Source organism: Cyrtonyx montezumae, unplaced genomic scaffold (genome assembly GCF_038088225.1).
Source record: "Cyrtonyx montezumae isolate F1298 unplaced genomic scaffold, pur_monq_1.0 scaffold_20, whole genome shotgun sequence".
NCBI lineage: Eukaryota > Metazoa > Chordata > Aves > Galliformes > Odontophoridae > Cyrtonyx > Cyrtonyx montezumae.
In genome coordinates this window covers 7093645-7107233 of record NW_027071937.1, presented here as the reverse complement: position 1 = coordinate 7107233, position 13589 = coordinate 7093645, and the positions used below count along the sequence as shown (strand labels likewise).

Genomic DNA, 13589 nt, shown 5'->3' with positions numbered 1-13589 from the left:
GTTTATCAGGTATATTTTGAGTGTAAGTGGCCACAACTCGCACTAAAAACAGCGAGATTACAGTCCCAGGAAAACTCTTGAGAGATTGTCTGTAGGAAAACAAGGACTGACAGTCATTCAGTTTGACATGGAATGAGAGGATGATGGGGATTCCTGGGCTTGAGGCTGAATTTACTGAAACCCAGCTCCATTCTACCGGGCTTCATCTGAACAGAACAGTGGCCAGAAGGTTCGGTACTGCTATTTCCACTGATTAAGTACTTCGAGAAATACTTTTTGTTGCCATCAGGGGGAGCTTTTGAGATCTTGCAAGAGTGAAAAAAAAATATATTATTAAAAAAAAAAAAAAAAGAAAAAAGAAAAAAAAAAGGAGAAAAAAAAAGGAAACGTCCCAGCTCAGAAAGAGATCTTCAAACCAGCAAGCAGCCAGAATCTTACCTGTGGCTACAACTAAGCCAGGGAAGCCAGGGGAGCTGAATTCCTTAGGCTGAAAAGCTAGCAATATTAAGAGAGGATTTTTTGACTCAGTCCACCAACAAAATTATAATTTTTTTTTAATTACTTAAAAAAAAAGCCAACCAAACAACAACAACAGGAGTCTTTGGGAGCATTCAAAAGCCAAATCCTTCTCTGTTGCTACAGCTTCTGGAAGGCAATTGCTCTCCAACAAGCTTCTCTCCTTTTAGCTGCTCATGATTCGATGGGGACCTTTTGATGCAACATTTGGATTAGCTGCACACAACCGCTCTGAGGGGGACCACAAAAGGGGGAGCCTGGCTGATTGCATAACTTTAAGAAAATAATAAGAGGAAAAGAAAGAATTAGAAAAAGAGAGAGAGAGAGTGAAAAAGAGAGAAAGAAAGAAAGCAATTAAAAAAATATCTGAGACTCAAGTTTCAAGACTCTTTATGTGCTGCAGAGGAGCATAAGGTTTACCAGCAAAGTGCAACGGGGAGTCTGAGAGGAGAAATAGCTTTCTCTTTTGCCAAGAAAAAAAAAAAAAGGAATGTGTGTTTTGGACTGGACTGAGAAAGAAAGCTGGGGAGACTGCAAAAAGGGGGGTGCAGAATCTTTGTCACATTGATCCATTCATCTTGATTGTCTTCTTGGCAAAAAAAAAAATAGGAGAGGAGAGGAGAAAGTGATAGGGGGAAAGAGGAAGAGAAGAAGAGAAGGGGGAAAAAAAAGAAAACAGCAAAATTGTTTGAACCTCTGGAGCTATCTGCTTCTTCAAGCTGATTGATTAGTCATGATCCCTGCAGTTTTAATGGGAATCATTCAATTGGGAAGGTGGAGCACCCTAGAGTAGATTAGCATATTCTTGTTTACTCATCTTCTGAGGGGCTTTTTCTCTTTTCTTTCATTTTGTGGAGAAGAAGGGAGGGGGGGAGGTTGGGGGGAAGGAGGGGGTTGTGGCTTATGTTATAAAGGAGGCCAAAAAAATAAATAGATTAGAGCATCTTTTGGGGGGAGGGAAATCAGTGGGTCTGAGTCTTGGAGAAAGCTTGGGGGGTTGTTTTGGGTTTTTTGTTGTTGTTGTTGTTGTTGTTTTGTGTGTGTGTGAGTGTGTGTGTGTGTGTGTTTTAAGAAGAAAAAAAATAAAGGGAAGAAAATCCAGCAGAGAAAAGAAGAGAGAGGAATTCCAGCTGTGGAGGAATAGAGGAGAAGAAGACAGATAGAGGAGGAAGAACAGAGAAATACATTTCAACCAAGAAGGAGTTTTGATTTATTTTATTTTTATTTGTTTTAAGGAAAAAAAAATCTATAAGCAGGAAAAAGAAAGAAAGAAAAAGAAAAAAAGAAAAGAAAAAGCAACTGAGAAGGGTTATAAAAAGAGCAAATACCAAGAAGGGTGAACAAGAGAAGAAAGTCAAGGCAAGGAGGAGCCCAAAGCTGGCAGATCGGGAGGATTTGCAGGGGAGAAGGGGGGGGAAGATTGGAAATGCAGCTCTGGAGTTTGCTGCTGCCTCTTGCGCTTCTCTGTACAGCCCTAGCCAGTGGACCCGAATGTGGGATGGACGAGCGCTCCCGCAGGGCGAGAAGGGACACCAGGCACAGCCGCCAGCTCCTCTACACTGCCCCGGGCACCTGTGCCACCAGGTTAGCCCGAGGAAGGCGCTCCACTGCTGGGCTGGAGCCTGGGCATGTCCCCCGCAGGAGGCAACAGCGGGAGGTAGAGGACGGCGAGGAGTCCCTTACCCCGAGCAGGGCGCTCTATTTCAGTGGACAAGGTGATCAGCTGCGGCTCAAGGCAGATATTGAGCTGCCCCGAGATGCCTTCACTTTGCAAGTGTGGCTGAAAGCTGAAGGAGGACAGAGATCTCCGGCTGTCATTGCAGGTAGGTCGCTCGCCGTGCCCGTGGCTGCAGCATCCCTTTTACGTTTCGGGAGCCGGCAGAACAGCCAGCTGTAGGCGTGCGTGTGTATAGGATATGTGTGTGTGCATTCACATGGTGCGTGTGTGCCTTGCAACATACGGACGTATGTGAGTGCATGTGTAAACATGCACGGGTGTGTTTATTATACATGTATTCTGTGGAATACTGGAGCCCGGCAAACTCTCTGAAAGTGTGTGCTGGCAGGAAAAGTTATGTAAACTTTTACATAGGGAAATGGCAGTATCCGGGCTAGTTTCTGTGTTTCTGTGTGTATGGATTGAGATGCAGACAGGAGGGAGAGCTCTTACGGTGGGTTTTTAACTCATTTGCAGGTCAGAAAACTGTAAGTAGAGCATTTAAAAGTAGCTTGTATGGATGGATGGAAAGAAATGTGTGTCTAGTGTGTGGCTGCAAAGAAACGCATGTGTAAGGTCCCTGTACGATTTCCTTAGTTTTATGAGCTCTTTAGCGTACTTTCACTGTTACCTTTTTAGATGCTATGTTAGCATGTGGTTTCCAAAAAGCTATAAAGGAACTTTTGGCTATTGTGAAACCTCAAATGAATCAAATGAGTTTATAAAGTTCCCAACCCCTCGGCGCTCAGCTGGGGCTGGGAGTCGCGCTGCAGCTAGAGGATGTCGAGTATTTTCGTCTCCCCTTAGAAACGGCAAGTGTAACACAAATGATTGTAAGGTCAAATAGCCCTATAAAACCATTTAGTACTGAAAGCAGCTACCAGGCTGAGCTGTCTGAGCTGAACAATAATGAGGAATATTGCACTTTTCTTGCTTCAATTTTACGAGCCCATCGCGGATTTGGGTCCTTCCCCCCCCCTCCCCGTGCTCGCTCCTGCTCCCCCTCCCTCCCTCCCTCTCCCTGCTTTAGTGATAAAGTGCAGCAAAGTTGTCGTGAAATCGGATACTTTTTGGAGGGTTACAAACCCTTATAAATGTCGCCACATCCATCTTTGCTCTGAAGGAAGTCATAGAAAATGGAAATGCCCTTAAAAAAAGGAAGCAAATCAGAAAGAGAAACGGGGCCGGGGGGGGGAGGGGGGGGGGAGGGGGGCGGCAAGGGAGGGGGGTGAAAGACATGTTTTACAGCTCTTTTGGCAAGGAGATTCCCTGAAAGTACAAAGTTTCCATGTCCTAGGATGCCTTAAAGAGACAGGGAGGATTTCCCCTTTCCCTTTAACTGGAGGCACTTCCTAGAGCAGGCGGATGCTTGCGCTGGTGGTACCGCCGCCCTCCCCTCCCGCCCGTCCCTGCCACCGTCCGCTGCCGTCTGCTCCGTCCCCGCTGCCCCGTCCCTGACCCGCACGGCTGTCGCCTGTTGGTGAAGTTGCTTTGTCCGAAGGAAAACAAAAACTGAGATGAACTCAGCAGCGCGTTTCCTTAACTTTCCCCAGTCCCAGCTGCTCTGCTCACGGTGGGAGGGGGACGCAGCGTGTGTGGCTGCTGGGGTGGGCAGGAGGTGCCGGGCATGGGATGGTCCCCTTTGCTTTCAGTAGGACAGTTGGATGAGTGATTTCATAGGAGAAGGCTTTCTCGTGCTCCACTCTTCTGTTTCCCAGTCTTAACTTAAACCCCAGGGCTCAAAGCGCTTCCCTTTCAGCTTAGCAGAGGCAGAATGTGGGCTCACACAGATCATCAGTGGCAGAATACGGTCTGTGTTTTTGTTTGTGTTTAATCCGTCATCTGAGACCCTGTGTTTGTCTATGGTGAGAGTATCTCTAATTCATACGATAGGGGACCTAGGCAAACATACACAAAGATCATCTGTAGTAAAATACTTTGATTGGATGGGAGACGTTGAGTTGTTGCCTGTATAAAACACTTGACCCATTTTATGCATGGAAATAACATTCCACGGTGAAAAATGGAGAGAAATGCCCCAGTTTAGCACTGTTGAGCTTGCAGATCTGCTCAGGAGAACTTGGTGATTTTTATTTTATTTTTAAGCTCCCCCTTCCCCCCCATCACACAGTCTTGAAGAGGAGCCAGGTTTGGCTCTATGTGTAAACACCTGGAAGAGGTCCAAGAGGAACTCACTCGGAGTATCCTCCGCACACTACAGCCTCCCAGACCTGCAGCAAGCTTAGGGAGAGATTACGCTTCCCTCCGCGAGGAAATCGAGAGTTCTGGCTGCCAAAACGTTTGGCTTTCTCATTTTCACTGTTTTGGGATGTGACAGGCTCCGGAGCCCTGTTCTGCTGATGATGTTACATCTGTAGGACCTCGCTGAAAGCCAGAGCCCTTCTGGGTGTTGGATGGGCAGGGAATGGCTCCAGATTGGAGACAGTAAGTTTCTCCCCAACTTACGTTGCAGCTGCAGAGTGGGAAATTGTGTTTGCACAGATCTGCAGGGGAGGACAGGGCTGGCTGGAGAGCAGCTCATTGACAGAGTCCTGCCTGTGTCTTCATCTGCTTTCTGCCCTGACCCTCTGCCTGTGCTGACAGCTCTTCTGCGATCCCTCCTAGCTGGCATAGCAGTAGTCACTGCAAGTCGTATAGGAGCCACACACCCACACGTGAGCCTATAGGGGAAGCCTGTCTGTTAAAAATTTCATGTAGGACTCGGGTTGTTATCAGCTTCCATGCCTGAGCCCTGATATAAAGGAGCTCCTCTGCTAATCCTGCTACAGGAGTTTCTGTTTCTGTCTGGAGCCAACTCTCCTTACGTCACCCTCTGCTGCAGTATTCAATTTGTTTTCATAAATGGCTAATTTTACAGTGCTGTTAAGTGGGTTCGTCATTGCGCCGGGCCGGGCCCTGTCTCTGATGATAGGCAGTCCTTGGTGCCAGGCTCTGCCAATTTTCACGCTGGTTGGCAGTGATGTTATTGCTGCCCTGTTTGACTTCAGTCATATCTGTTCTGGCATTTGTCAGGGAAAGCTGTTGGGAAACTGGAAGTCTGACCCATTGATCCGTGTTACGCAAAACCTCAGCAGTGCTTTGGGAGCTGGGCTGTGCCTCATTCGCGTGGCTCCCGCTGTGCGGCTCTGGCTCGTGCGTTCTTGGGTCTCTCCCGAGGCCACGTCGTTCTTGGACGGACACTCTTTGGAAGTGTGCACCTATCACACAGCACAGTACATCCCTCTTCCAGATGCACGCGTGGGCACATGGCATTCATCACTCAAGTTTGCATGCTTTCCCTCATAGTCTTCGAATGCATCTCCAGTTGTCAATGAAGGAGTTAAGGTCCGGGCCGCAATCAAGTTAGATAACACGCGTGCCATGCAAAGTAGAACGCTTCAAAGCACCACTGACCTTGCTTCTGTTGTAATCAAAGATATTCCAGTTCTACTGTGGAAATGCAACCCCATCCTGAGAAATAGGATCCTCCTGAGTCCCTGTCGGGGTGTTTTCTGGTGTATGGCTCAGGAGCAGGAGCTCATGTTTTCATAGGAAGGAGATGTTGACTCTTTACTGGCTGGGAGCTGAAGGGAGTGGGATGAATGATCAGCAGCAGGAGCTGGAGTAGGAAGGCGTGCCTGCTCTGAAGAGTGAAAGTTATTTGTGTTTGTTTTTTTTGTGTGTTTTTTTTTTTCCCCTTCCCTGTTTCATTCTCCCCTCTCTGATCGTTCCTCTGCCTGCCAACAGAGAGCATGATCCCAACTTAATAAAGCTTCATATGTAAGGGAGTGCCTATGTTTTCCCAGCTTCAGACCTTGGTGAACATAAAAGTGCAGCAGAATCCAAAGGGAAATAAATGCCAAAATCAGCACAGTGGAGCTCACTTAAAGCCACAGCCCTTGCATGTGAGAGACTGAGAACTATTTACATCTGAGACCAATCGTTGGGCACTTATAAAGATATGTAATTGACCCTGCATAGCTCTGTTCCCTCCACAGGGTTTAAGAATATATGTTTGGGTTTTGGTCCACTTCTGGAGTTTTGGAGTCTGATACTGAATTAATACATATTGGGTGGGAGCAGTGAGCTGGCTGCTGTCCCTGAAGCCGATCCTCATAGCAGGTGCTCAGGGAGCTCTTCAGCAGCGAGTTTACATTGAATTTCACTGGCACAGAAATAATGGGTAGATGGCTAGATGGTAGATGGATAATGCATCATTTTTTTCTCATCATCACTGCCTGTTGCCTTTTTATTCCGTAATGAATTAGTGAAACGAAAGACTATAGAATGAGTCAGTCATAAAGCTTGTTGTTAATTAGCACCGGTGTGCACCAGGTCCCGGGGGGTGAGGTGGCAGGGGCTCAGAGGGCTGCATGGATGCTCCAGCATAGTGACAGCCCCCAGCTCACCGTTCCCAAGGGCCACAGGTCACCGTGCATCTCTGAGTACCAGCGATTCCCCACTTCACAGCTACGGCCCTGGGTAAGCAGTGAATAATTGGGCCACTGAAAGAATATGGTGTGGCTTGTCGTTTACTAGATATTTGTGAGCAGCTCATTTCCTGCAGCCTGCAGAAGCTGGGACAAAAGTCAGAAAAGGAAACTAAGAAGAGATTTTTCTTCCTTTAAGACTTCCATTTTCAACCAGTCTCATTCTTTCAACAGGCTACGTACCAGAGTCAGGACTGTATAGACTGAAGAACGTTTTATTTCCTTCAAGCGCTTCCTTGTGGGCTACTCTAATCAACAGAATGTTAATAAAGTGGGAAGTTTTCCTTTCAACATGTGATGGTCAGGTTAGATTCCTCAGTGACGTATGGCTGCCTCCTGTAGGGACAGAAGTGTGTGCCAGGCTGAGCTGGCCACGCTGAGCTGGGCCTGATTTATTACTGGGACGTGCTTAAATCCCATATCCCCTCGCTTAGCACAGGAGCAGATGTAGAGAGGCCTATTCTGTCTCACCCCAAAGCCTCTCATGAAAGTAGTTGCCCCTTGCCTTTCTCAATAACCAGGACCAGCCTCTGCTTTCAGAGTGGGCTGAGGAGTTGGCTGGTGCCATGCTCAGGAGCTTGGTGCATCTGTTTGCCAAGGATGAAAGCAATCCTCTGTGGGATGCAACAACAGCAGGAGCCGAGGTGCTAGCAGCACCTCCCAGCTCAGCGGGCTGGGTCTGGTTCGGCTCAGCCAGGCCATGCAGAACCAGCTCCAGCCATGGCAGGGCATGAGGTGCACAGTGCCTCAGCTCCGTTGCAAGACAGACATGTGCCTGAGCAGCCTGAAGGCAGGAGGACTCCTGAACCAGCAGGTGCTAGATGCTCTGAGATCTGGGGATTAACAGAGTGCGTTCACGTTGGACTTCCGTGGCTCAGGTTGGCCTGAGCAAGAATGCAAAGCCAAAATGTAGTGTCTTTTTTCAACAAGATACATTGGAGAAGAAAAAACAATTAAAATAAAGCCTTCCATGAGGGGTCAGCTGAGATGTTCCCATCTAATAGTTTTGCTTCCAATTTTAGCTGTTGTTTTTCAGCTCCTCTTTTCTTTTCTCTGAAAGAAATTACAGGAGCAGGAGCAGAGAAAAGACCACCTGGGTTGCCGAATTTAGTCCCCTGCCGTGTCAGGGATATAACAGTAGATAATTAGTTCAAACATTCACAGAATATCCACTTTGTTGGTTCTGATACAGCACAGGGCACAGAAAAATTCTCAGCGCTGTACTATAAACCAAAGCTCTTTAGCAAAGACCCGAAGTCACCGCTGTAATGTAAGGCAGGAGGAGAGACAGACAGATTGACAACATCATTAAGTACCTATAAATCCAAAACACTGATTTAGAAAAGTGTTAACTATGTTAAGTATGAGAAAGAAAAACATTTTCTGGTGTAAGATACCGGCTTTCTTATTTTTGGAAGATTACAGAAGAATCAGGTGCTTTGACAGTTATGAAACTTCTATTGAAATTTTAAGTTAGAGTATCTGCCAGCTCTGATCCTTTCCCACAGATAGTCTGTTTTGACTAACTTTCCATTTTCCTGAGACAAATATTTTACCAACCATTTCCCACCCTTCTCTGATAGTCATCTGTGCGGCGGTTCCTATATCCCATTATACATTCACTTTATTACATTTTTGCTTCTTCCCCATTCTTCCAAATGTGGATCAGAGAAGTCTTGTTTGATCAAAACCCTCTACATTTTTCTCTCAGCTCTATCAGCCAGTCTAATGTCATTTTTCCCTTCATTTAACTGTTATACATTATGTATTAATCTTTCATTATATATTAATCCTTCTGTTTCAAATACAGAAAGGGCACTAGACTTCTCTATTTCCCTGCTTCTGGACTTTTGGTTAGCGTGTTATTGGCACAGAATGGTTGGGTACATTATCCTTTTTTTGTTGTTGCTATTTTTTTGCCCCAAAATGAGACTTCTAAAATGTAAGGTGTACCTTTCTTCTGATCTTATGTTGCTTCATGAGCGTTTCCCTACCTTGTAGTAGCTGGCATCTGACCACGATTCTTAGTTTTATTGCAGCTTTCTGTGGAGGAGAAATCCTTGGTTGATCTTCTGCTAATTTCTGCATGTCCCTAACCTCTTTATTTTCTCTGGTGCGAGCACGCATGCACATGCACACACCATTTCCAAAGCACCTTTGATTTTTTCCCTAGATCAATAGAGCATTTAAACTCCAATGATCAAGGAGAAGCAGCTTGTTTATTTCCCTATGTATTCTGACACAAGTGGCAGATCTTGTAAACTGCTTTGATTTGATGGTAGTGCCTTTTATATAGTTTGCTCTCCCCACAGCCATCCATAAAGTCAAAGTACTCTTATTCTGAACATGAGCAGAGCAGAACTCTAGAAGGCAAATAAAAAGGAATTAAGAGGTGAGTAAGTGAGCATCTTATCCCAGCATGTTTCTGCTGTCTTGCTTCATCACAATCTGAACAGTTTGCTTTGTTGGGAACTGCTCGGTGTCCATAAGGTTGCAGCAGGAAGTGAAGCTGCAGTGCGTATCATAGTAAAAACTGTGACCAAGCGTAAATGCAAGTCAGATTATCCCTTAGTGAGAATGGAGATGTATTCATGTTGTTAGATTTTTACGCACGCAGCATGGATTTTAATCCTAAACCTATCCAAAATCATGAAAAATACCATTGACCTTGGCTGAGTCTGGTTTAGGCTCTTATTTCAGAGTCTTTTGCATCCCTCCTCTACATCCCAGACCCTTTCATGGTCCTTGTGTTATCATCCTTTATTTTGCTGTCCTTTCTTGCTTTGGATACAAAAGAAGAAAAATTGCAAATCTCTAACGTCAGAGAAATTGGCCAGGGGAAGGGGGACATGTTTATTTCAGTTGTTTTTGCTATACTCCAAATCCCACTTTGGCCTCCGTCTCTGTCAACCTTTCTCCCTTTTTTTCAGTGTTAACACGAGCACTTATTCAAAACACGCTGTCCGATTTTCTGTTTTGTTGGTGATGTGTACAACCTTCCTGTCCAATCCCTCCACCCTCTCTTATCACCATCATAGTCTCAGTTCTTTCTCTACTATCTGATGTCCTTGATTCCCCTGTCTTTCCCTTTTTCCTGCTCTGCACAACTGCTGTTCTCTTCCTCCCCAGCAAGCCCGTGCTGTGGAAAGCCTCACGCTCTCCGTATTTGTGTTTTTCTGTCCCCATGTGAGGTTGGCATCCCCTCCTTGCAGACCGAGGGTGGATCCCAGGTTGATGGCTTCAGCCACCTGGTGTTGGGAGTGCTGTGGGGGCAGAGGGTGAGCAGGCTCTGTGTTTGTGTGCCTGGGCAGGCAGATGCTCATGCATATTTTCTGGGAATTATCGGTGTGATTCTGTTTAATATCTATCCTGGCAGTGCACAAACAAGGAGTGAGCAGTTGTTCTCACAAAGAGAGAATGAGGGTGAAGTGAAACTGAGAAGCATCTGGAACTGGCCTGGTGAGGCAGCGTCTGAGAGATATGACACCAGCTCAAGAAAGAAAAAAGAAGTGCAGTGTTGGAGAAGAAAACCACTCTGTTCTTTGCTGATTAGCTCCTGGGATCTGTAAGGCTTTCCTTGGATCTTCCTTTTGAGTGATACTTAGGGCACTCTGCTGTGATTTTCCTCCTTTTCCTCATGCAGCTCATTGTTTATTCGCTTTAAACCACTTTCCCATATGGATTTCTCTCCTCTGACCGATCTTCCTTTCCTTCATCTGATTCCCCAGAGTCTTCTGTCGTCATGGAACTGGGAGAAGAGCAGGCCTGCTCCCAACATGGAGCATCAGCTGCAAGCTTCTCTCCTCCTTCCTTCTCTTCCTTGCCTATTCTCTGCTGTTAGTGTTGGAAGCATATTCACAAAGATCATCCATTGGACTGAGGAAAGAGATCTTATCACCGTTGTTTTGTTTGTTTTATTTAAGGCAGTGAGGGGAAGAAGTGGAAAGGATGGGCCTTCGCTGTTACCAGCATTACTTCATTTTGAATGTAGGTTCTTTTTCTCATGTCCTAATGTATTTTGATGCAGTTATTTTCCTTTATCTTGCAGTAAGATTCTGGTTTTGCGGTCCTGGTAACTTCCTCAAAACATTCTGCTAATTGGTGATACATTTGTCATGTGGCAGAGAGCACTGAACTTCAGCTCAGGCAAACTGAGGAACAGAGGGATGCCCTGCTTGTCCGAGGTGTTGCTGTGTGCTTGGGACAGAGCTCGAAGCTGCCCGCAGCAGGCTCAGCTTTTTGTTAAGCCCATTCTTAATGATGGTGGTGGCTGTTCGTCAGCCTAGCTTGTTCTGCATGTGGAGTCAATGCACCTTAATTCCCGTGGGTCAGCTCCTTGTAGCTGTTGGTGGTTCTTGTTGCGCTGATGGTGATTATGCAGCCCTTCACTTGCCAACAAGTGACATGAGCTCTTCATGCATGGTAGAAGATGACATGATCTTTTATTTACCTCTGTGCTCCAGTCATACTGGCAAGGCTGGAATGAGCAACAGATACTCTATTTCTCAAATGCAGCTCAAAATGCGAGAGAAGAGCAAATGTCACAGGAGCCCCTTGATGCAGGATACTTCTCTTGGAGTTGGAATGCTTTCCTATTTTTGATGTACCTGTGTGTTGGTTAGTACGTTGACTCAGGAATGCAAAAAGCCTGGCCCTGGATAGCCGAGGGTATTAATTAAGGGCAAAACCAGCTAATTTACCCCAGAGTTGCATCTGCAGCAGACGTGGTTGCAGATGGGGCTTTAGTGCCCCAGTAACTGCAGCCTGTTCTGGGGAAGGGTCAGCACCCAGTGCACACCCTTATGGCTTAACAGGCAGTGCTTCTGTTGGAAATGTCAGCAGGAAGGCTGTGCCTCGTATGATCCACTTGAACTGTATTTTGCTCTGAATTCAGCAGCATCTGTGCGTGCAAAGGCTGAGGTGCTGAGGTTGGAATCTGTAGCGTGCATTACTACTGTCTTTCTTTGCTTCTGCCTTGTGGATAAATGGAGCAGCCTCTCTGAGGTCAAAACAGCACCCTCCACCAGTGATAATTTGATAGGAATTATTTTCAGCACAAACTAGACGAGGATTGGAAGCCTTCTGTGCTGTAGCTCACGAATGGAGATGTTCAGGGACAAATGCAGTACCAGGAGAAAAAAGCAAATGTTAACTACATGCATTACGCACACGGTTTTGAAACATGTACCTGGCAGAGGGAAGAGTAAGTAGTACAAGCCAGATTCTGCTCTTGAGTGCACCAGTGTAAACCCAGAGTTACTCCTTTGGAGAGGAAACCAGGGGGCTGCTGCAGGCTGGCAATCAGGTTGAGTGTGGGGCTGATACAGTGCGTGCAACAGGGAAAAACAAACAAGCTGAGAAGTGTGTGTCGTGGAGAACAGCCTCCAAGCACCACTGCTCTGTGTAATGGTTCTGATGATGCAGTGGGAAATGTTTGTACAATGTGGGGTTGTTTTTACTTCTTGGAGCATTTTCTACGCACACCTAACCTATTCCCTTTAGGCTGTAAAACTAGGCCATATACGGCTTTTACAGTGAGCCCTTTGTGTTTCCAGCAACAAACACTTCTCAGCTCTGCTCTCCAGTCTTGTGGCTGTAGGCTCCTTCACCCCTTCCCATACTGTCCCATCTCCAGTAATAATATCCCCTCCTCTGTTTATAAACAAACACTTTCAGAGGAAGTTCACAGGAAGACAAGTTAGTTAATGAAAATCAACCCTGCTCTCAGGTCCAGGCTGTGGGCTGGAGCCAGCAGGGTTACTAGATGTTTCTTATTCCACATCTGCTTGGAGGAATTTCACTGATGAGATGTCAGTGTCTCTGTCTATGTGCTCTTCTCTCCTTTTCTCACTGACATGGAAAAATGATGGAGTCAAATTACTGTGTCAATTTGCTTTAAAGTAATGCCCACATACAGTAGCTGAGAACCCCAAGCAAGACAAGCTTGAATGAACTCACTTTCACTTGCTCCAGAGACCCCCCCCCCCAAGCCCTTACAGCGCAGGGGAATCACAGAACAAAAGGTCATTTTTTTGAGGCTGATTCTGGCTTGTGCTTCTAGCAGTGCACCTTGGTGGACTCAGAGGGAATTATCTGTATGGTTCCATCCTGGAGACAATGAAATCCTCTGAAAATCATAACCATAGAATCATAGAATGGCCTGGGTTGAAAAGGAGCTTAGAGATCATCAAGTTTCAACCCCCCTGTCGTGGGCAGGGTTGCCAGCCACTAGAGCAGGCTGCCCAGAGCCACATCCAGCCTTGCCTTGAATGCTTCCAGGGATGGGGTATCCACAGCCTCTCTGGGCAACTTGTTCCAGTGCGCCTTCAGGATGTATAGGAAAATGACGGGATGAAGAAAGGCTGTGTGAGTGAGGAGGTCACAGTGGTAGGGCTGTGGTTCCCCACTCGTACAGGGGTGTGGTAGCACTCCTGTCCTCAGGAGTGCGTTTGGGAAGTGAGGATGAAGGAGTTTTCCCAGCTATTCTAGATGTGGAACTCCCACTTTTAATTCTAAGAACCCTGAAAGTTAGCTGCGTTACATAAGCTCTCCAAGTGCTGGCAGAATCTCCATACCTTAAATTGTGATGGCTTCCATCAGTCTTATCTGCTGCTTTTTGTTGAAAGAGCGGTTCTTACTGCACAACTATTTTCTGGCATGTAATTAATAGCCTTATCTGTGAGACTGTTCCAGTGTGGTCTCTCCACCTCCCCCTCTCAGACAATCAGAAATGGGGATTTTGCGCTGCAGCATGGGCAAAGTTTATCTGTCATTGCACAATCTCTTTTGTCTGTGAATAGATTCAAAAAAGAAGGGGAGAAAATAGGCCTGATTAATACTAGTGAGCTTCCTCCAGGAATTCCAGG

General features: G+C 46.2%; 1 protein-coding gene across 1 annotated transcript in view; it reads left to right on the top strand.

Moving 5' to 3' along the window:
• The first annotated feature begins 1442 nt into the window (after nucleotides 1–1442).
• The window catches only part of PAPPA (pappalysin 1), a 169100-nt gene continuing 156953 nt past the window's right edge, over nucleotides 1443–13589 (top strand). Inside the window, exon 1 of the mRNA XM_065737615.1 lies at nucleotides 1443–2339. Within this exon, the coding sequence (XP_065593687.1) occupies nucleotides 1943–2339 (397 nt within the window). The 5' untranslated portion in view covers nucleotides 1443–1942. The remainder of the gene's footprint in view (nucleotides 2340–13589) is intronic.